The sequence below is a fragment of the Rhinolophus sinicus genome, chromosome 17 (assembly GCF_057876585.1).
Source record: "Rhinolophus sinicus isolate RSI-liver-muscle chromosome 17, RSI-T2T, whole genome shotgun sequence".
In the NCBI taxonomy this organism is placed as follows: Eukaryota; Metazoa; Chordata; class Mammalia; order Chiroptera; family Rhinolophidae; genus Rhinolophus; species Rhinolophus sinicus.
In genome coordinates, this window is record NC_142517.1 from 184,896,725 (window position 1) to 184,919,031 (window position 22,307).

General features: G+C 35.1%; 1 protein-coding gene across 7 annotated transcripts in view; it reads left to right on the forward strand.

Moving 5' to 3' along the window:
* The first annotated feature begins 1,520 nt into the window (after positions 1 to 1,520).
* Positions 1,521 to 22,307, forward strand: part of NBEAL1 (neurobeachin like 1) — a 150,306-nt gene continuing 129,519 nt past the window's right edge. For 3 of the 7 annotated variants that reach the window (XM_088794482.1, XM_088794488.1, XM_088794486.1), the window contains exons 1-2: positions 1,521 to 1,687; positions 2,555 to 2,832. In XM_088794482.1, coding sequence (XP_088650608.1) covers positions 2,782 to 2,832 — 51 coding nt within the window. In that variant the 5' untranslated portion in view covers positions 1,521 to 1,687; positions 2,555 to 2,781. Of the gene's footprint in view, positions 1,697 to 1,811; positions 2,017 to 2,040; positions 2,228 to 2,554; positions 2,833 to 22,307 lie in introns of those variants that run through there. The other 4 variants (XM_088794483.1, XM_088794487.1, XM_088794485.1 and 1 more) reach the window with 3 other exon arrangements.

Consider the following 22,307-nt stretch of genomic DNA (forward strand, 5'->3'; position numbering starts at 1 on the left):
GTGGGAGGAAAACACAGATCAATGCTGGCCATTTTAAGTGGGATAGGAAGCCATCGGAGGGGTTTTAGCAGAGGAGTGACATCTTATTTCTATGGTCACTCTGCTGTGTTGAAAATAATCCATGGGTGAGCGGAGTACATAGGCAGGGGCAGGGAGAAAAATTGGAAGTCTTTATAATAATCTAGAAAAGATTTAATGGTAACTTACATCAGGGTGGTAGTGGTGGTGGTGGTGTAGAAAAATGATTATAGATTCCGGATATATTTTGAAGATGCATATTACTGAGAGGAAGTAGATTGAATGTGAGGTATATATGTTAGATGGTAAGGATACTCCCCAGGTTCTTGGACTGACCAGCTGGACAGCTGCAAGAATGGAACTACTCTTTACTAAAACGGGGGATTCGTTAGCAAGAGGAATTGCTTGCCCTCCGGAAGTTTTCACATATTATTTCATATGCCTGCTAGACAACCAAGGAGAGATGTTGAAAAGGCTTAATTTGCAAGCAAATACTCTAAATTATTCTCAACTCTGTTATCTTGGAGTGTAAGTAGCTATTAATAGTAGAGGAATGGGCATGGCTCTGTTCCAACAAACTTTACAGCACTGGAACTTGAATTTTACCTAATTTTCACTATCATGATGTACCCTTTTGATTTTTGTCAAGTAAGTTGTCCGCAAAACATAAAATATTTACTCTCTTGCTCTTTAGGGTTTGCCAACTGCTGATGTATATGAAACAAAATGGGACATTAGTTGATAATTTTGGAAGATCAGTGATGGCGTGTGAGGTTTCATTATATTAGTTTACTTTTGTATATGTTTGACATTTTTCACAATAAAATTTTAAAATGCTTAGGTACCAAAATTGATTAATCTTATGAGTCTTCTCCCCTTAAAAAAAAACCCCACACCCTGAATGTTGTCTCTATCTTGTAACTGTAGCCAGCCCTTTTCCCTTTCTTCCTTTTCCTGAAAGAGCAAAACCGGTTTGAAGGCTTTAGTAGTGGTAAAATAAGCCCTTTGGACTTCACTTTCCGCGACGGCTAAGGTACGAGGCATAAACACATTTAGGGAAAAGGATTTTTTGCGGAGCGTGGGGCACTTGTCTGTTTTCACATTACTATATACGACCGGGACCAAGCCCCCTTCTGCAACTAGAAATCAACACAAAATACCCATTAGTTATCACTGTGTAGTTCCCCGCCCTCAGATGATTCCCGGAAATGAACCATCAGCCAAACGCTATGTCTGCCGAACCCAGCAGTGCCGGGCGGTGGACGTCAGCACGTCGGCCCTCCCGCCTACATGTCTAGGCCTGTAGGGAAGAGGGGAGCGCCTTGGCTGGTACCAGCCGCCGAGTTTTCAGGCACCCAGTCGACTGCGCCTGCGCAGGTATGCTGGGGCGGGGCTTCAGGCCACTCCGCCCCTTCCCAGCATGCGCGACCAATGAACAGTGACTGCCCCGGGGCCGGATAAATTCTCAGAGGTCGGAACGATTAGCCGAGGGGACAGCTCCGCCCCTGGCTCCCCCCGGCCCTCTCGCCCCGCCTCGCGCTGTTGTCGCCCCGCCTTCCTCTCCCGCCCGCCAGGTTGCTGCGGGGTGACACGGGGCTTCGGGTTGGTTAAGGGGGCGAGGGAAGCAAGTTAGACGTCGGCTTGCGGCGGCGGCGGCGCAACCCCCAACGTGAGCGCGGTGAGGGGGAGTGGGTTGTAGGGTAGAGGGGTCTGCGTGGCAGAAGTGGGAGGGCCCCGGGTGCTGCTTGGTGGACTCGCTGTAGAGTGAGGGGCGGCTGTGAGGGGGCGAGGTTGACCCGGGTGTGTCCCTGTGCGGTCGGGCGGACGTGGATAGCGGGTCGGGAGACTCCGAGCTCGCATCGCCGCGTTTCCAAAGCGACTCTTCGCATCTTGGCAGATCTTAAGTTTGCCTACGTTTCGGTTGTCTGGGATGCGAGGAGAAAATTTAAAGATCTCCGAAAACACTTGGCAGCTTTCCCCGGGGTATTTTCCTTGCCGGTGCGTGCGTGCTCCTTTCTTTCTTCCTGGATGGAGAGGTACAGAGGCCAGGTGGACAGGTTGATTTTTCACTCTCTGAGGATTGTTAAAACAAACAAACCAGGAATTCCTCACTCTCCTCCCCATGCCCTGCCCTACAACACAACGACAAACATTCCCAACAAGTTTAAGAAGCAGACTAGAAAATTCTAAGGGATTCTTTATGTCAGAAGTAAGTGTGCCTTTTATGTTTATAGAAAATAGATGAGGGGGAACATTGTGTTGCTGTTTATTATTACAGGACGACGCATTTTTGGTTATGTCTACTTATTTTTGTGAGTCTGCCCTAGATGGTTCTGACTTTATGTTGATGTGAAATAAATTGTCTTAGCTGCAACGTTTTCCTGAAATACAAGTTTCTATGAAATCTTATCTATTAGTGTAAAAGCTTAGCCTGCTGTATGTGGGAAGTGAAGTAGATAAATCTCTAGTTCTGATAAATCTGAAGTTATTAGTATGACCTTTTTCTAGCAAATATTTGCATGTTTTTTTTCCACAGATTTAATTGCCCAGTTCCCACTGATGAAGTTAAGTTGGAGTAACTGCTGAAACTGAATTTTATTGACCAGAAGACAATCCATTTGTTTCACTTCTTTTTCTTTTCCCTACTGCTTTGAGCTTTACTGTAAACGGCTGAAAAACTTGGAAAATAAAATGAACATGCTGTGGTCTTGAACATAATTTTCTTTTTTGACGAAAAATTAAAGTGCCACAGTGAAAGCTAGAATGGCATCCAGGGAGAGGCTCTTTGAACTTTGGATGCTTTATTGTACAAAGGTAACTGCTTTCTTTTTTATTTCTAAGTTTTAAAATACTTTGTTATAAAATTTTATGACTGATCTTATTATCACTAATGGGTAGTAGCATATTTATTGATAGTAATGAATCAGAATTTAAAAACACGGAATTTTCTGTTTCCCATTTTTTTAGGTTTGAACACACACAATATCAGTATACTATTAAAAACTGTAGGGTGTGGTTTTTATTTGATAGTTGTCTTCAGTGATCCCAAAATTATATAAGTAAAATTATGTCCTTAAGAGAAAAATAAAATACTTTAATTTTTGTTTGTGCTTTTCTTTTTGTTCTGTAAGCATGAGGATAGAGATATTTTTATGAGAAGGGCATTAAGCATTTTTCTTAACCTTAATTAACCTTTTAAATTCTTTAAAAGTTTTTGACTATATTAAAAGGTTATTGATATGAGATGGTTACTTTAAGCTTGCCCTGATGTTAGTAGCTTCTGGGTATTGTCTTATTTGATCCTCAGGACAGTCCTGTGAGATGGGTATTATAATTATCTCCTTTTACTGATGAGAAAACTGATCAGAGGTTAAAGGGGCTAGTGAGTAGCAGAACTGAGCTTGGAACTCAGTACTGACTGATACAAGTCCATGGTCTTACCCATAATGACTAATATTTTTGGTTTTGTCATTCAAAAATAATTTTCTCTCTTTGCCTTTGAATTTTTACACGTTAGCTCTGATTTTAGGTTATTGGAGGAGAAAGGTACTGCTTAAGAACATCTTTTTCAAGTGAGGAGCTACATTACTACTTTGAAGATATTGGCAAGGGTCAGAGAAACAACTTTAATCTACTACTTAAGTTACTTTAGGTCTGTGTGGTGAAGTTCTCAAGTCTCAGCTTCTGTTTCTGCATTATCCCTTTGGGCTCCATTTTTATACTTTCAGCTCTTTAAAGAACAAGTTATTCTTTAACAAGTGATCTCAGTTATCTGTAATATTAAATTTTAGCAATCACACTGGAATTTTCTTTGACTTTCTAGTTTGATATTTCTTACAATTACCGAAAGGCATATACTTTGAAATGTTTAATGTAGATTTTTAAAATAGCTTTTAGTCTTGTGTAATTTAATGCCAGAAATGTCTTTTATAAATAGACCACTCTTCCAATAAAAAAGGAATCCAATTCACCAGACACTTTTGAAAATAGTCACACATGTTAGCCGAAAATTAAAATGCATTTTAGTAGGAATGCTTAGTAGTTTGAAAATGATTTATTTAAAAATGCATCAAACTTACTAGGTTTTACGATTTTCTGAATGACCAAAGGTAAATGGGGTTACATTGTCTTACTAATTAGTTATGTTGTTTCTAAGTTGTGTTAGTATATTATTTAAGTGACACTGTGCTTATTGAAAAGATAGTAGTGTTTGTTGGCATACAGAGAATTTTATTCTTATTTTTAATATAAACGTGGTTCCTTACTCTTCATGAAAATCTAAGTAAATAATGAAGGCCTTTCACAGTCAAGTGATGAAGTCTATTGGACAGTAAGATAAGTTCCATTTTTACGCTTAAATTGAGATTTAAATCACTTGGACACTTAATAAAATTTAATTTTTTTTCAACCGTTTTCAAAAAAATTGTTATTTAAAATGATTTTATATTTCACCAGTTCATGAGTGAACTACTTCTAAGCTAGACAACTTTTTTCCTGTAAACACCGTGAAATCAAGTAGCTCTCAAATACAGAGATTGCAAAAAAATGTATACACATTTTAAGAAAGGAAAAAACTATTAAAACTGTAATACTCAATACCCATAACAAAAGATGCATACAAGTCACGTTTGACTTCTGCAGTTACAAGAAGTGCTCAAATGGTTACCATCAGCGTCCAGACACTTCTGATACACGGTGAGCGAACTATTGCTTGAGCAACGTTGACCAGTGTCCACTTGTATGAATTTTTTTGGCACCCCTGTATGTGTCATAGATTTAACGCTTCGGCTCTCTAGTGAGGATGACTACCAAATACCCAGTTGTTCTCTATGCTTTCTAACTTTACTGCTCTCACTCTAGCTTTTTTTTTCCACCTTTTTTAAAAAATTGTTTATAACACTTTTGATGGGCGTTCAGACTACTTCAGGACTGCTCAGATCTTTTACTTAAGCTCTGATTTGAACCTATTTCTGGGCTTGGAATTGTGGAATCTAGTTTTGGCTCTGCTGCTGTTTTGTGACCTTGAGCAACACTTACCTTTTTGGGTCTCAGTTTTCTCATTTGTCAGGTAGTAATAGTGTTTGTGTACAATGAGAATGCTTGTGTAATTCACCACTAAGATTTTTGTTAGCTTGTTTTGACCTCTGAAGGACATTGAGTTGTTTTGTCCTTATTCTATAGATTGTCATCTAGAACTTTTTAGCTCATCATTCTTTTTCAAGCTTTTATTATGGAAAATTTCAAGCAGGCACAAATAGAGAAGATACTATAATGAACCCTTTTGTATCTGTCACCCTGTTTCAATTATCAATTCATGTTCAGTAACGTTTTGTCTGAAACCTTCCACCACCCTTATGTCTATCCCTGAATTATTTTAAAGCAAATCCCAGACAACATATTATCTTACCATAAATATTTAAAAATATATTTATAAAATAAGAGTTCTTAAAAACATAATCACAATATAAGTCTTTAAGTCATTAAATATCTGGTCAGTGTCCAAACTTTCCTGGTATCGTTTTTTATTTTCCTGCTGTTTGACTCAATATTTAAACAGTATACACGTTGTGTTTTGATGAAAATGTCTGTTAAGTCTTTGTAAGTTCCTCTTCACCACACTTTTATTCCTTCTATTTGTTGAAGAAGCCAGCTTTTGACACTAATAAGCTTTTCTCAGTCTGGGTTTTGCTGCTTGAATTCCCTTGGTTTAAATTATTTGTTCCTCTCTATTGGTGTCTGCAAACTGGAAGATGTAGAGCAGGGGTGTCCAAACTGGCCTGCGGGCCAACTGCAGCCCGCAATCCATTGTTAATTGGCCTGCAGCAAATTCCAAAAGTATATTCAGTTTACTTAAATAAACCAGGTGAGGCAATACGTACTTCACCTCGAGTGAGTGGCCCGGCTGTTTGTGTATTTTACCGCATATGGCCCTTGGTGAAAAACGTTGAAAAAAGTTTGGACTCCCCTGTTGTAGAGGCTTGATTGATTCCCCTTCTGTTTGGTCTGGGAGGCTAGAATAATTTATGAATGTCTTGGTCATCAGTGAGTTTTGCCTATATGATTAATTCATTAGGAGTTTGCAAAGCTGTGATATCCAGTTCTATCATTTCTTTATTTATTAGCAGAACATACATAGAGAAATGTCCCCTCATCAATTATTTGAGGACAGTTCCTGAAAGGGAATGCAGGCAGAATAAATGTTTGATTTTTTCTTGGTGGTTAGAATGACTTGATTCACTAGCATCCTTCCAGGGTGATCAGTTATTTTTCTTAAGTAGCAAGTTCTTCTTTAATGATTAACATTTATACATTGTCTTCTGTTTTGCTGCCCAATTGGTGTGCTATCCATACCAAACATTGTAAACATACCTGATTAAAGATGATGCCTTGGAAGATACTTGAAGGTGGGCTTCAGGTCATTAAGGTTAAGACATTCTCATTTGCCACAATGCTAACCTCGGCACTGGTGCTTTGCAATACTTGTAAATTAGCAATAGGTCAATATTAAGGCGTCACCGTACTGTTTCTATCTAATGTGATGTTTAAAAAATTTCCATTGAGCATTGTAAAAGTTGAGTAGGTGTTTAAATAGGACTTTATCAGAAATAACCCTTGGTAGTAAGTACTGTTTGGTCAAAGGAATACTAAGAGAATATTTAAATATGTTTTCTACCTGTTAGTCTGGATTCAGTTGCGAGCCTAAGTATTAGTGATTAAGTCCTTTAAGTAGAATTAAAATAAATTACTGGTTTAGGTTTTTAGCAGATGGGTCCCCACATATTAAACTCAATATTTGCAAAGAATTTGGTTAAAAAAATCTTTGCAGTTTGTTTTTCTATCCATTCTATTTAGGTCTAACTTTTCACTTTCTCCTTCTAGGTATAGGATTTAATTGCATTGTTAGAAACATTCATCTTCTAGTAGGTTATTTGTTAACCTCATGTAGTTATTGTTACATAATACAGGCAGGATATCAACAGCGTTCCTGCTATACAGATTCTTTCACTAATATATAAGACTATTCCAATTACATAGTCTCAACTTTCCTTTCCTCTAAATGGTCATCCCCACCCAGGGTCAAGGAGTTTATTAACAGTGCATTTCATATAGTTCTTACAAGTTAAACATTAATTTGAACAGGTTTAATCTTATCTCTGGAGTTTAGTTCAGTAGTTAACTACTACTTGTTGTCTGAGCATATTTTTCTTAAGTATAGAAGGCAAATTGATTTTATTTTTAATATCTAAAGATTTGAGTTTATGTTATCTCTTAGACACCTTGTTATTCCTTGTATCTTTTGACATTTCTTCACTTACTGTGCTTCTGGTAATAGATAGTGCTGAGAACAATTTTGGTCTCTACATTGTCATACAACTTTTTGGAATTCATATATTGCATAGAACAAGACATAGTGTGTATCATACAGTCTCTCTCACTGCTCTCTTTGGATAGGAATAAAGGTATATTTCTGTTCTACATTTAGCCTTTGGGGAGTACTACAGTTAGCCACCATAATATGCAGAAGAGAAACTGAGCCTTCTAGAGGCTTATCAAATTCTTTGATAAGATTAAGCTATTTTTGTTCTGTCTAGTGGAAAGTATCAAATGCATTAACTCAGTAAAAAGAGACAAAGGCACTCAAAAGCATGACATTTTGAAATGTGGCAATGTGGGTTGAAATTCATGGTTCATTTTTGTCATTAGCTGGTTTATTTATTTATTTTTTTGGAAATTCAGTTTATACTGAAAAATTTTGTGAAGCTGTAGAATTAGAGCCAAGATTAGTCCACATTTGCTTCTGATCATAACCACCTGAAAACAGGTTACCTAATTTTTTTATCTTTCAGTTTTTTCTTCTGTCAAATGGAAAAAAATAACTGTCTTGCTTATTTCTTAGAGTTGGTGAGAAAAAACTGATTGTATTTAAATGCATTGAAAGAATAAGAAATATAAAAATATAATCTTTTAATGTAATCTTTATTAGTATTTAAAAAATGCACATATGAGCATGAGTATGTCCTGATTACTTCCATTTTGTCTTTATGTTGTATAATAATAGAGGGCAATATTCTTTTGTCTTTTTATCAGTAGTGAAGCTATGCTTATGAAACTCTGAATTTTTAATCTATATTTATTTTTGCTTTAAAGCATAGTGCTTAATTATCCTAATAAAGATGCGAGTTTTTTTTTTACTCTAAACCAAGTTTGTTTTGGACCTTGGTGATGCTCCATTTCCTGCCATTGCCCTTTGTCCTGCTAAATGTGGAATATGACTGAAATAGATAGTTTTGCAATGAGCTCAGAGTAAACTTCCTTTTAGAATAAAAGTTTTGTTTCATAAAGAAAATATAATACAGAGGTGTTATATTCAGATAAAAAACAAGTACCTCCTTTTATAGGTAGATTTGGAAAAAATTGATTGAATGAATAGTCTTCTAATGTGAAAATTATAATTTATTTTTTAAATTTTGGTTGTAATCCTAAGTGAAGCTTTTAGTAAGATACACCAACATACATCAATCCTTATAATTTAACCCACATTCAGTAAGTCTTGGTATGTGCAGAATGTAGAAATGGCCCTTAATTTTCTGTGGTTTAATCATGACTTTGTATGTAAGGAAAGTAATGTTTGACTCTAAGCAAATTAAAATCATTAGGAGCTCAATAGTGGTTACCAAGCACATCCTCATTTTAGGAAATTGGGTGTGAAAGCAAGAAATTTATATTTTATATCTGTCTACATGAGAGTAGCTTTTAGGAAAGGAAAATTACCTTTGTGACTTTATTTGAGCTTATGCACTATAAAATGTTAAGATGGGTGAAAATTTCTTATTCTTTCCTTTCGAATATCGAAATTTAAATTTCCCTGGTAGAAGGTAGAATTGATAGTACTTAAATGTGTAAATGTGGAGCGTGAGGGAAAAGGAAGAGTCTAAAATAATTTTCAGGTTTTTTTTTTGTTTTGGAAACGAGTGCTTGGTCGTCCAAGTTAGCTAGCACAGGTTCACTAGATTTTCAGGTGAACATGTGAGTTCTCAGTGCCTGTGGGACATCAAGGTAGACATATACCTCACATAATGGAGTCCAGAACGGCCGTCTGTGCTGGAAATAAAGATTTGAGAATCACCGTTTTGGCACTTATTGAAAAACTATATCAGAGTAAGAAAGAGGAGGTCAAAGTCAGTAAGTCCTGAAGAACGTTATCATTTAAGAAGAGGAAAAAGGAAGAAGAGTTTCTAAGGAGTTTGAATGGTAGTAGAACCAAGAATGAGTGGTTGCTTCAGAAAATAGAGGGAGGCTATGAAAAAGGGAGTGAATAGTCAGTAGTGTAAAATTCAACATAGCAGTGAAGAAAATCATTGTGGAGCATGTATTAGATTTGACAGTTAAGAGATTGTTAGTGGCTTTAGCAAAATAGTTCTAAAAAGAGTGGGGAAAAAGTTGTTAAAAAATACAGCCCTCATTAATTTTTCAATTAAATTTAACTGGCTTAAAATTATTACCAAAGTTTTTTTATTAATAAAGTTTTTAAATATTTACTCTTGATTTTTGTACTTATCTGTCAAGTACCTTTATTCTGTGGACCACACTTCACATGGCACTAGTCTACACATCTGAAAATTGTCAGGTTGCCAAGAATTCATCTCTAATTTGAAAAATACTGCTCTACAAATTGAGCAGTCACTAATGATCACTTGGTACCAGTGCAAGTGTGATCACTGAAATTAAGTAATAAAACCAGTTACAAGGTAGTCAGTTCTAATATGCTTAAATTAATTTAAAAATTAATAGTAATGTTCACACAAACGTTAAAAATTCTTAAATGGAATTTATGGAGCCAGAAAATAGTTTTAATAACCCCAGATATTCTTGTACCCCGTTTCAGAAACACAAGCCTTGATCAATATCTGACATACTGCTGCATGTTTGCCTTTTCTACAGCTTCCTTTTCCCATTGCTAAATTACACAGCAAATTTACTACAAAGGAGTAAAAAGTTTGGACCAAGAATCCAATCTACCATTGTCTTATTTCTTGCTTACAATTATTCATATCCCTCCCATATGCAATATCTACTTCATGTCTGTCTTAAAAACTCCAAAAGTCTCATCCAGTCATGAGGTCAGTCTTGAAACACAAGATCTTGTGATATAGGTCAGGTCCAATTGTGGTTTATAGTCATACTGAGACCTGTGACATCAAAAGACACTCAATATCTGTCCCGCACAAACCCAACATACAGTGATGAAACTGAGATAGGAACGCCACAATAAAGATTCTTGAAAAAGAGATAAATGGGAGATGCATAGGAGGCATTGGTCCATGGCAGTTCTGAAAACTAGGCAAGTGTTGCCTGGTCCCCCTAACCTCAGAGAAGGAATGTTCCATGATTTATTTGACTTTGGTTCTGTTTTTTGGGCGTAGCTACACAGGCCGCTGTTCTCTATTGCTCTTGGCTCCATACTCTTGGAGGTTCTTTTTCTAGCCTTTTTGTTTTTGTTTTTGCTGCATCTGAAGAGGGCATTAGAGACTGTATACTTCCTCATGGCTGAACAACTCCCTCATCTGGCTTTCTGCATGTAGAAAGTTCCATATGGAACGTGGAGACTTTTCTTCCCCTTTTAATTGTTCTGCCACCAGTTGTTTAATTATATTGTCTAATAGCTCCAACATGATGTTCTATAGTATTTAAAATAGGAAATATACTTGTCTTGCTCCTCACTTTAGTGGGAAAAAGACTGGGGTTTCCTATTGGGTTAGCTTCAGACTTTGGGGCTGAGGCATGTATAAGTGTATGTATAACCTCTTCACCTCATAGATTAATTTATGATAGATATTTTATTTCCTTATTCATTTCTTCTTAAATATATTGGTGACATTGTTAATATTGCATGTTTGCCCCTGTTAGAATATATTTCTACAACTACTAAGAATAGTTTTGTGTGTGTATATATTAAGATATGTATAATTAGACTATTACTAAGTTCCAGAAGAATATTAGTAAGACTTAGCATAGTTGAAAAGAATAATCACTTGCTTTAATTATTGGTATTTAGTAATTGCCATTTTAATTTCCTTTATTAGAATCATCATTTTGGATTTTAAGCAGATACATTTGGAAATCAGGTGCTGTACTTAATTCGCAATAGTCCTTCATTTTTAAAGATGTAAAATAAAATGCTTGTAGTTTAGTGCCTTATAGTATCTGAATATAGTGTTTGGCTTGCCTAACTTACTTTTTCTCTTTTATACTTTTGATTTATTTTGTGCAAATAGAATTCATTTTTTGTGACAATTTTATTCTGGTCATTCAAAATCTATTAAGATGTGGGAAACTATGTGAAATGACTGAAATCTGCCATAACTATATGTGAACTCCTTTGAAGGTGTCAGAATTCAGACAAGAGTTAGTAAGCAGCAGTGGTTTCCTTATCTCTCTCTCAGCTTTTATTAAAACGAAAGGAATTCACCTTATAATGTGCCACTTCTTTTTCAGTAAGGGAAATGGAGTTCTGTCCTTAAATATATTTTATATAGACTAAGTGTTATCTTTTAAAATACTGAAAATAACTTTTTCTTGTCTATATCTAAGGACTATAAGGATTTTTTTTTTATGTCTTGTGACTTAGGTTCAAACAGGTAGTTTATCTATGCTTAGGTTGAATCAAAGCATTAGCTGATCCCTGCTTCTCACACAAAAGTCATCCAAGCATTTCAAAACAGTTTGCCTCTAAAAAAAACTGTAGTTTTGTTTGATGCATTTAATTTAACTACTACATAGTCTTTCCTGACATTAAACATTTGAATGGCAGGGAAGATATGTATTTTTAAAATTTATGATGTCATTGTGAGATGCATTTATACTTTTTCATTGAATAATTTTGACATAGGATTCTTGTCAAAATACAAAATTGAAATAAACAATTTTCTAGTAAATGAACTTCGTTTTGCAGATAAAAATATATTGACGTTGTAATTTAGATTTATGTTCTAAGAAAATGTAGTAATGTTTTACTCTTATGCTTTAATTTTTTTAAAATTTAAGACATGCAAGTTAATTGTAGAAAATTTAGAAAATTCAGATGTAGACAGAAAGTCAAAATTTTATTTCAGAGATTTTTAGTTAAAGTGCTTTGTGGATGTGATTGAAAAGTGTAAATTACACTTACTACTCTAAATCATACTAAATTTGAAAAGCTTCAGCCTGGCATGAAACTTGAACATAATTTTGTACTTTTAAGCTACATTTAAAAAGTGCCAGTGTTATATTTAATTAATACCTAGTGATAAATGCTTTTGTTTTCTAAGAATTCACTTGAGTTCAACTTAACTAGTTTTTATTGGGGGCCTGCTGTATGCATGTTATTTACTGTCATTTTATCCCTTGAGTTTCATATTTTCCTTTTTATTTGGTTATTTTTTACATTGATAAACTTTATTTCTTAGAGCAGTTTTAGGTTTACAGCAATATTGAGCAGAAATTAAAGAGAGTGCCCGTGTACCCCATTTCCACATATGCACAGACTTCCCTGCTGTTGACATCCCACATGTCAGGGGTACATTGGATTACTGACTGACTTCCCAAAAACACTTGAATCAGAAGTTTCTTTACCTGTCCACTGCAAGAAACTCTTTAAGATGAACACAGAATTAACGCAACAAGATATATTGTACCTAACATTCCAACATTCCAGATGTTAGCTTTTTCAAGACTTGCTAATTTTAATCGTGAATTTTCTACACTATATTGATCAAACCTGGAACATCATTAAAGTACTTATCTGAATAAAGAGTTGTTTAAAATTTAAGAAATACCTAAAATAAAATTTGAAATCTTCCTTACTCGGGACCGGTGTATTCTATATATAGACCTCTATTAGAATATTGCTACTTCTGTTTGTATTAAAATGGCTTCCAACGTTTCTTGAATGTAACAGGTTTGCCTTTCGTCAAAATTTATCTTTCATCTATTTAATTAACTGACTGCATCTGTGGATATGCTTTTCCGCTAGAGTCAGTTTCCCACTTATGTAGTAGGCCCTGATATGAGACCTAAGGGAAGATGAAGGAAGTCATCAGGGATTGCTTAGTTGAAGAGGCATAATGTGATCAAGGTTTTAAAGAAATGGGTAGTAGTTCAATAGTCACATAAGAAATTCCAGGCACATATAAGGCATGACCAAAGTACAAAGGAAAAGTGATCCTAGTGTAGGTTTTCATTTTGGTAATAAATTAGGCTAGGTTGTTCAAAACGCTCCTTTTGAAAATAACTTAAAATTCTAGATGAAATTTAAGAAACAGTAGCATTGAAAAGCTGGTAAGATAGTCAGGCATTATGAGGCAAAATCTTAGCGAAAGCAGGAACTTAGGTAGATGAGGATGGAAGACACTTTTCCTGGTGAACTTGAACTTTTGTCATGGCTTTGTGGTTGGGCAGAAGTCAAAGCCAAGGGACTAACCAGAGTGAGAAGTCTAATAGAATTTCCCTTATGTCCCCCAAAGGTGTACACCTTTAGGTTAATGGTAAGCAAACCTACCTCACTCTCCCTCCTTCACTTGGGGACTTTGGGGAAAAGTGCCTTTGTGTTAAGCAGAGCAGAGAGGTGGAAAGTCCCTGAGAGGATATTACCATGAGTTGATTGTTTCATGGATTAGCAAAATCCAGAAAATCCCAAGTCATACAGACTAGACTGATGCTTGGTTACAAGTAAATGCAAGTCACTCTGGAAGAGGAAAACTTCAGTGTAGTTACCAAATGTTTTTTCCAAATTGCAGCTTAATACTTTAATTCATGTGTGAATCAACCGTACCACACTCTTATTGCTTTGAAATTTCATTATCTTTCCAAGGGACTTGGCAGATTCTCTTGTCTTCATTTACTTTGATTAACATATGACAGATCATTTCATTTTGCATGTATTTCAATTTCATGTGTTGGCATATGACAGATAATTCTTTTTGCATATATTTCAGTATCTCTCACAAATTTGTGAAGTAATTAACTGTTGCTTTGCAAGACAACATAAAATTGTAGTCATTTCTACAGTAGCGAATATTTGTATCATTAATGTTAAATTATGCCCTCCTCTGTTTTCATGCCTTTTTGTGTACACAATAACTTCATTTTATTGCTTATTCATAGTATAATTTTTGAAGACATTTTGAACAATTAAACTCAATATGTTGTGGTACCAACTGTGCATGTAAATCTAGTGAAAGGACATCAATCTGAACACCTATTGCCAGGTTTGCCCTGATAATGACAAGAATGTCTCCCAGCAGACTCTCTGAGAGCAATTGTAAAATGCATTTTGATTTCAAAGATGCCAAAATGTAAAACAATACATCTCAGAATCAGAGAAATACAATATAAAAACTGACCTAACAGTTTTAAAAAGGGTATAGAATGTCTAGAAGTAGGAAAAGAAAAACCCAATAATGATCATTAAAATCCAATAAATGGGGTTAATATGAGTTTAGACAGATGAAGAGAATGAGAATTGGAAGGGGGTATCACAAGAATTTTAGAATACATCCTAGGAAGTCAAAGAGATGGAAAATATGGAAGGACGGTTAAGAAATACGAAAGATAGTGTGAAAAAGTTTAACACTTTTAATTGGACTCTGAAAAAGAGAGGAGAGAAAAAAATGAAACAAATATAACGTTTGAAGAGAGTACAGGTGAGAGCTTTTGATGAAAGTCCAGTGAATCTCAAGAATAAATAAAACAAATTGCATACCAAAATACATCATAGTGAAACCATAGTGGTTTTTCAGAAAACCAAAGAGAGAAAAATCTTAAACGCTGCCAGAGAAAAAAAGAGTAACTCCAAAGGGATGACCGATTAATAGCTGATTTTTTAGTAATGGTGGATGGTAATGGATTGACATATTTAAAAAAAAAAAAAAACTGATTTTTTTTTTCAAAGAAAAAAGTGAAATCCATTTTTAGCAAAACAACAGTTTACTTAAGGAAAATAATAACTTTTAAATTTGTGTGCACCTCATAATAATCTCAAAGCAAGCATTGACAGAACTACAGAGAAATGAACATAAAGACAACCATAGTAGGTTTATAAAAAATTTAATGTTAGTAGTTTTTTTAATACACTTTTCTCAGTAATTGTAGAATGAACAGACAAAAAATTAATAAAGATACGATTTAAATAACATTGACAAATTTGAGATAAGGGATTTATGTAGAACATCATACCCAGCACACATTCCTTTCAAGTACTTGCAAACATTTATACAAATAATGATGTAACAGACCTTAAAGCAAGTTTCAACAAATTTCAAATGATCAAAATAATGGAGTATGTTTTCTGAAGAAAATATTGTTACGGAAGAAATCAATAGCAAAAGGTTTTAAAAAATGTTTTGAAACCATGAAATACACTTAAACTTTTGATTAAAGAACAAGTAAAGGAGAATTAAACATTTTTTGGAACTGAATGATAAAAGTACTGCATTTTAGATTCTGGTTGGGGCAGCTACAACACTTTTTAGGCAAATGTATGACTTTAAATATGTTAGAAAAGACAAAAAGGCTAAAAATTAATGAACCAGTCATCTGTGGTAGCCAGCCTTCAAGATCCTTACATACTGGTATTCACACCCTTTTGTAGTCCTCTCCCACTTGTACCAGGGTTCGTCTGTGACCAATTAAATTTGGCAAAAGTGATGGTATGTCATTTCCAAAATTAGAAAAAGATACTGTTGTTTCCATCTCAGTTACTTTTCTTTTTTTTCCTGGATCATTCGCTCTGGGGGGAAGCCAGCTGCTGCATTGTAAGCGGCCTGTGGAGATGCCCATGTTGTGATGAACTGACACCTTGACAACCACCATGTGAGTGAAGTTGAGAGTAGTTCTCCAGCCCAGTCAGGCTTTGCTATGACCGCAGCCCTATTGACATCTTCATTACAGGCTCAAGAGACAGTCTGCCCCCAAACCACCCATCAAAGTGACTTTTGAATTCCTGACCCTAAACTGTAAGATACTAATTGTTTCAGCCCCTAAGTTTAGTTTGTTTAATTTGTTATGCAGGGATATATTATTAATATATCATCCATTTTAAGAAGGTAAGAAAATAAACACAAAGTAAAGAAAATTGTAAGATTTTTTTCTTCAATGTGAAAATTCTTAAATTGTTTATTTTTCAGTTGCAGGAAATACATAAGGTTGACAAGTATTAAGGGATATATTTAATTTGAATAAGTCATTCATTAGATACATCTTGGGATGACTAGCATAAATACAGTCCATATCTGGATGTAATCTTAAGAATCTGGAAGTGAGATTGAGAGGAAATGAATAGCTCTTTTTTCTGCAAATCTTTCTAGTGGTCATAGTGGTATCATAGGAAATTGTAAGGATTATTGCAGAAATTAGTCATAATAAAATCCTGGATCTAGGAAATACTGGTCAGTAACTTCTATATCACAAAAGAGATAACCAGATATATACTTCCGAAGGCCGTATATAACAACTATGTAATATTTTTTGTCAAAAAATTGAATCTAAATCTGATAGTCTTTAGATCTACTAACTCATAGGAAATACAGAGGACTGAGGAGCATGTTAGGTGACATGAGGATATGCAGTCAGCAAAATCCCTAATGTCAGAAATACTCCATCACAAACGACCCAGTGTCTTCAACAAATCAGGGCAAAAAAATAAATAGAAACCTATAGGATTAAAAAGACAAGATATATCAATAAGTTGTAGTTTATGGAGTTTATTTGGGTCCTGATCTTATCAAACACTTAAAAAAGGCAGTTAAGAGTGAAGCAGGAAAATATGAACACCAATATTAAGGAACTGCTAAATTTTTAGATGTGATAATATTGTCATATTTTTAAAAGATTTTTTAGGGATATATATTGAAATATTTGTGGATGAAATAATATCTGGGTTTATTTCAAAATAATCCAGTTGAGGATGGGGATATAGGTGAAAGAAGATTGATTATGCATGATCTGATAATTGTTGGAGCTGAGTCTATACCATTCTACTTTTATGTATGTTTGAAATTTCGTTTAATAAAATGCTTTTAGAAAGAGCAGAAGTTAATGAAATAATACACATAATGGAAACGGTCAACCAAATAAAAAGTGGGTTCTTTGATAAAACAATGAAATTGAATCAGGAAGATAAGGTTTTTGGTTATATATGTTTTGGAAATATTCACAGGCATATTTCATCTCAAAGATAATATGTTATTAAAAACCTCATTTAACTTTGCTTGGTTAGAGTTTCTTCTCAAACTTGATTAAACACAGCCTTCTTTTTTTAAATTTTTCAAATCATATGCATTCTCATCCAAGTGAACAGTATTCCCAAGTGCTTGCTTAGGAAAATGCTGACTTCTCCAGTTTTCTAATCCTACCCACCTGTCCCTCTGCTTCCTGTCATTTCCACACTGGAACAATACCAAATATTGTACATCTTGGAACGTATGTTGCTATTTGCTATCTGTCTGGGAATTCCGTTCTTCCCTCCTTCCTCCGTGACAATATTTGCTTATGATCTATGAAAACTTGAGCGTGCTTCTGCTGCTCAGTTACCTCTAACCGTGGCAGTCAGTAACTCCTTTCCTTGTATTATTTAAATACTTGTAACAACTGTTTTACTTCTCATGCTGTTTCGCATTTATTTGTTTATGCCTCTCTTATATTGCAAAAAGCACTTTGAGGACAAGATTGTTATTTTTTAAAATTGAGGTATAATTGACATAAAATTATGTTTTATTTATCTTCCTATTCATAGAGTCTAGCGCTATCCTCGGTTGGTACGTGGTTGGTGTGTACTTATTAAATGCTGTTTGAAGTATCTGGGGTCTATCACAAAAACTTGAGAACTAGCCTGAAAGACTAATCATCATTAATAATAAAGTTTCTATGGGGGAGGAATTTATCTTGTTTTGGTAGGATGTTAGAGAATATGTTATGAATATAACTGATTTAAATGAACTTTTAAAATGCAACTCATGTAAGTTGGGAGCTGCCCAACATGTGGCTGAAATATGTATATGTGTCTAAAAGTTTATAGTTTTAAAACTTGAAGGAATACTACAATCCAAATATTGTGTGAAGGAAGTAAGGTGTTCCCCCTAGTCTCATCTGTCCCCCCTACCCTTAAAAACTAGACTAAATTATGGATTCTGTAATTCCATGACCTGTAAAGCCTCCCAGCAGGGGAGTGGATGTTATGAGATGATAAAAGGAGGCTTTTATGTAATTTAAATAATCATATTTGGCTAATGGCCACTGTATTGAACAGCACATGTTTAAGTGTTTATAGACTATTTTATGGTAGTGGGGAGCCATTGGATGGATTTGAACAGGAGAGAAGATATGATTAGATTTAAATTTAACAAATTCCACTAGTTGCTCTCTGTAGGTGGGAGAAACAAGCTATAGAGACCAGTAGGAAGCTGTACAGCAGTCCAAATGAAAGACTGTATTCATCTTAAACAATGGCAGATGATTGGATGAATATCTGAATGCAAAATCAATAAAGTTGATTATGTAATTATTTTACAATTGCTTATTTTACTGCATTGGATCATGACCAACTTGGTAGTGGAGTCTGTATCTTAATGATAGCCAACATGTTTTGAGTATTTGCTAAATGTCAGGCATTGCTGAATGCCTTGCATTTATTATTTCATTTAATGATCTCAACAGCCCTATGAGATAGGAAGTATTATCTTCATTTTATCGATGAAAAACAGGTCAGAGAGATGGATCTACCAAAGTGACACTGATAGTAAATGGAAAGAGATTTGAAAGGAAGATTATACAATTAAAATGATGTGTCAAGTGGGCTGATGAAATATTTAAATACGTTTATGTGTAGTATGGAACGTACCTATTTTGTGGGAATTTCCTAATTTTAGCACACAGTAGGTTATAAAAATAGTATTTGTTAATACTCATTGAGCATATACTATGTGCTAGGCATTGTGTTCTAAGCCTTTGACACGTATTAGTTTATTTAATTTTCACAACAGCCCTGTAAAGAAAGGTACTATTATTTCCTTTTCTAAAGAGGAAGAAACTGATGTGCAAACATAGGGTAACTTATTCTAGAAAGTGATCGAGCAAAGATTAGGTCTACATAATTTGACCCCAGTGCTCCTGTGGTACTTAATACGTTTGTGTGCTGTGTTAATAAATAAGTATAGTTTGAATGTGGAGATAAACCATTTTGTGATGTTTCAATATACTCTCTTAACCAGATAAGTAACTAAGCTTGAGATTCAATTAATATTGTTTCTGAGAGTGTGGAGATCTTTTTATGACCTTTGCCAGTAAAATATAGATCCTCTAAGGCTTTACTCAGACTGTGTGGAATGTGGCTGTTTTATGTGTTAAACTGTTTATGGCCTTGAGTTGACTGATCCTGACTAAACTCTTACCTACTTTTTGCCCACTAAGCACCATTTTATTCCTGCTCATGGTCAAAAGACAGTGTAGTAGTGTAGTGTTGTGAAGAGAGCACAGTTGGATTCATTGCATTTTAAACCCAGCACTATCAATTACTAGCTATATGACTATGGGCGAGTTATATATCCTTAGAACTTCCCTTTTCTAACCTTTAAAAGGGGGAAAATAAAACTTTCTCTGGGTAGTTGTAAGAAGTAAATGGGATGATATGTATACTGGGGGTGCCAAAACAGAATGCGTACAAGTGGACACTTTGGTCAATGTTGCTCAAGCAGTAGTTCGCCGCAATCAGAAGTGTCTGGACGCTGGTGGTAACCACTTCGAACACCTCTTGTAATTGCAGAAGTCAAATGTGACTTTTGTTATCAGTATGTATTGAGTATTACAATTTTAATAGTTTTTTTTCCTTTCTTAAAATGTGTATACATTTTTTTGGCATTTTGGCACAGTGTGTGTGTGTGTGTGTGTGTGTGTGTGTGTATTTAGTGCCTGCTATAGTACTTAGCATTTGGCAGATGCTCAAAAAACTAACTGATTTATTTCTTAATAAACGAAACATCGGCCAAATGTAAGTGCCTTTTCTTTCCTTATGGTTGCTCAACTTCCTAGGAGAACTCTGTATTTGCCAAACACTTGGTAAGACTGACCTTTAGATTTTGAACCAGATACTGTAGAGTTCCTAAATAAACTATGAGGAGAAATGCATTAATTCTTTATGGCATTATGAGACTGTTTTGTTTTCAACTTTTACAGAGAAATAATCCTTTGCTTTATTAAAAAGGAAAAGTGATAAGGAAAACTCCAGCTACTTGTATTTCAGGAGTCCTATCCTGAATGCATGGTAGGCTAGCTGGCTGGCTGGCTGGCTGAAAGAATGAATGAATGAATGAATGAATGAATGAATGAATGAATGAATGAATGATTGAATGAATAACATTCTAGTTGGAAATGATAAAAGCAAGTAATGAAACCCTTGAGAAAATTTCTCACAAGATAGTTCTTTTTCTGAAATATTTCCATCTTATTTCTCAGTGATGATGTGGATAGTGGCAATTTACCATCTGATTGTGGAACAGTGTATTAATAGAAAAACAAATACACAAAAGGTCAGCAGTCTGCATATTCTGGGAACATTCTTTTAGGAATTCTGATTTGTAGTGTAATGCTTTTATTTTAGGGAAATAAATTACTTGAGTTCCTTTTATCCAAGAGCAATTCCTAGCAAATGGTATTTAATGACTAAGGAACTAAGACTCCTGAGTGTCATGTTGAAATTGACTAGAGTAAAGAAATATTAAGGAGGTGAAGGAAACAGAGGAACTAAGACTCCTGAGTGTCATGTTGAAATTGACTAGAGTAAAGAAATATTAAGGAGGTGAAGGAAACAAATTTGAGCATCATTTTTATGATGCAGTTCATATTTAAAAAGACATTTCTGATGAATCATAGTTTTTTCAAATAAGCTTTGAGATGTAACTTACCATAAAATGCACAGAATTTAAGTGTCAATTTGATGAGTTTTGATACAAGCAAACATTAATGTAACTACTACCCTAATCAAAAAATAGGAAATTTTGGGCCAGCCCAGTGGCTAAGGCAGTTGGAGCTCGGAGCTCCAACTGCGAAGGCTGCCGATTTGATTCCCACATGGGCCAGTGGGCTCTCAGCCACAAGGTTGCCAGTTCAACTCCTCAAGTCCCTTACAGGCAGCGTCCCCTGCAACTAAGATTGAACACGGCACCTTGAGCTGAGCTGCCTCCCGGATGGCTCAGTTGGTTGGAGTGTGGGCTCTCAACCACAAGGTTGCCAGTTTGATTCCTTGACTCCCACAAGGGATGGTGGGCTGTGCCCCCTGCAACTAGCAACGGCAACTGGACCTGGAGCTGAGCTGCTCCCTCCACAACTAAGATTGAAAGGACAACAACTTGACTTGGGAAAAAAAAAAAAAAAAGTCCTGGAAGTACACACGGTTCCCCAATAAAGTCCTGTTCCCCTTCCCCAATAAAATCTTCAAAAAAAAAAAAGAAAATTTCTATCACCTAAGAAGTTTCCCTTTGTTTCCCTTTGTAGTCAGTCTTCTAAAAGACAGCCAGTGATCTAATATCTGTTACCATAGCCTGCTCTAGAACTGTGTATAAATGAAATACAGTGTATATGCTTGGCATCTTTTACGCAACATGTTTTTGAAATTTCTACTTGTATCAATAGTTCATTGTTACTGGGGATTAGCATTCCACTGTGTGAATATAGCACAATTTGTTCATCAGTTAACCTGTTGATGGAATTTTGGTTTATGTCCAGCTTTTGGCTATTAAAAATAAATCTATGAACATTTTTGTACAAGGAGTTTTGTGGATATGTTTTCACTTCTCTCCAGAGGAATGGCTGGGCCATGTGGTAAATCTATGTCTAACTTTAAAAGAAACTGCCAAATTGTTTTCCAAGTGATTATACCATTTCATACTCCCATCAGAAATAGGAGTTCCAGTTACTTTACATCTTTAGCTACACTGGTATGGTTAGTTTTTTCACTTTTAGGCATTCTGGTGGTTGTATAATGGTGTTTTATTTGATTTTAATTTGCATTTCCCTGGATAACTAATGATGTTGAGCACTCATTCATGTGCTATTTAGCCCTTTGTGTATCCCTTTTTATGAAGCGATGGAGTGTTTTGCCCTTTTTTAAATTGAGATATGGTTTATAGGAGTCCTTTGTATATTCTTTGTACAAGTCCTTTGTCAGATATATGTACTGAGGATATTTTCAGGTGGTATATGTCCTGTTCATTTTCTTAATGATGTCTTTTCATGATTAGAAGTTTTTAAGTTTTTAAGGC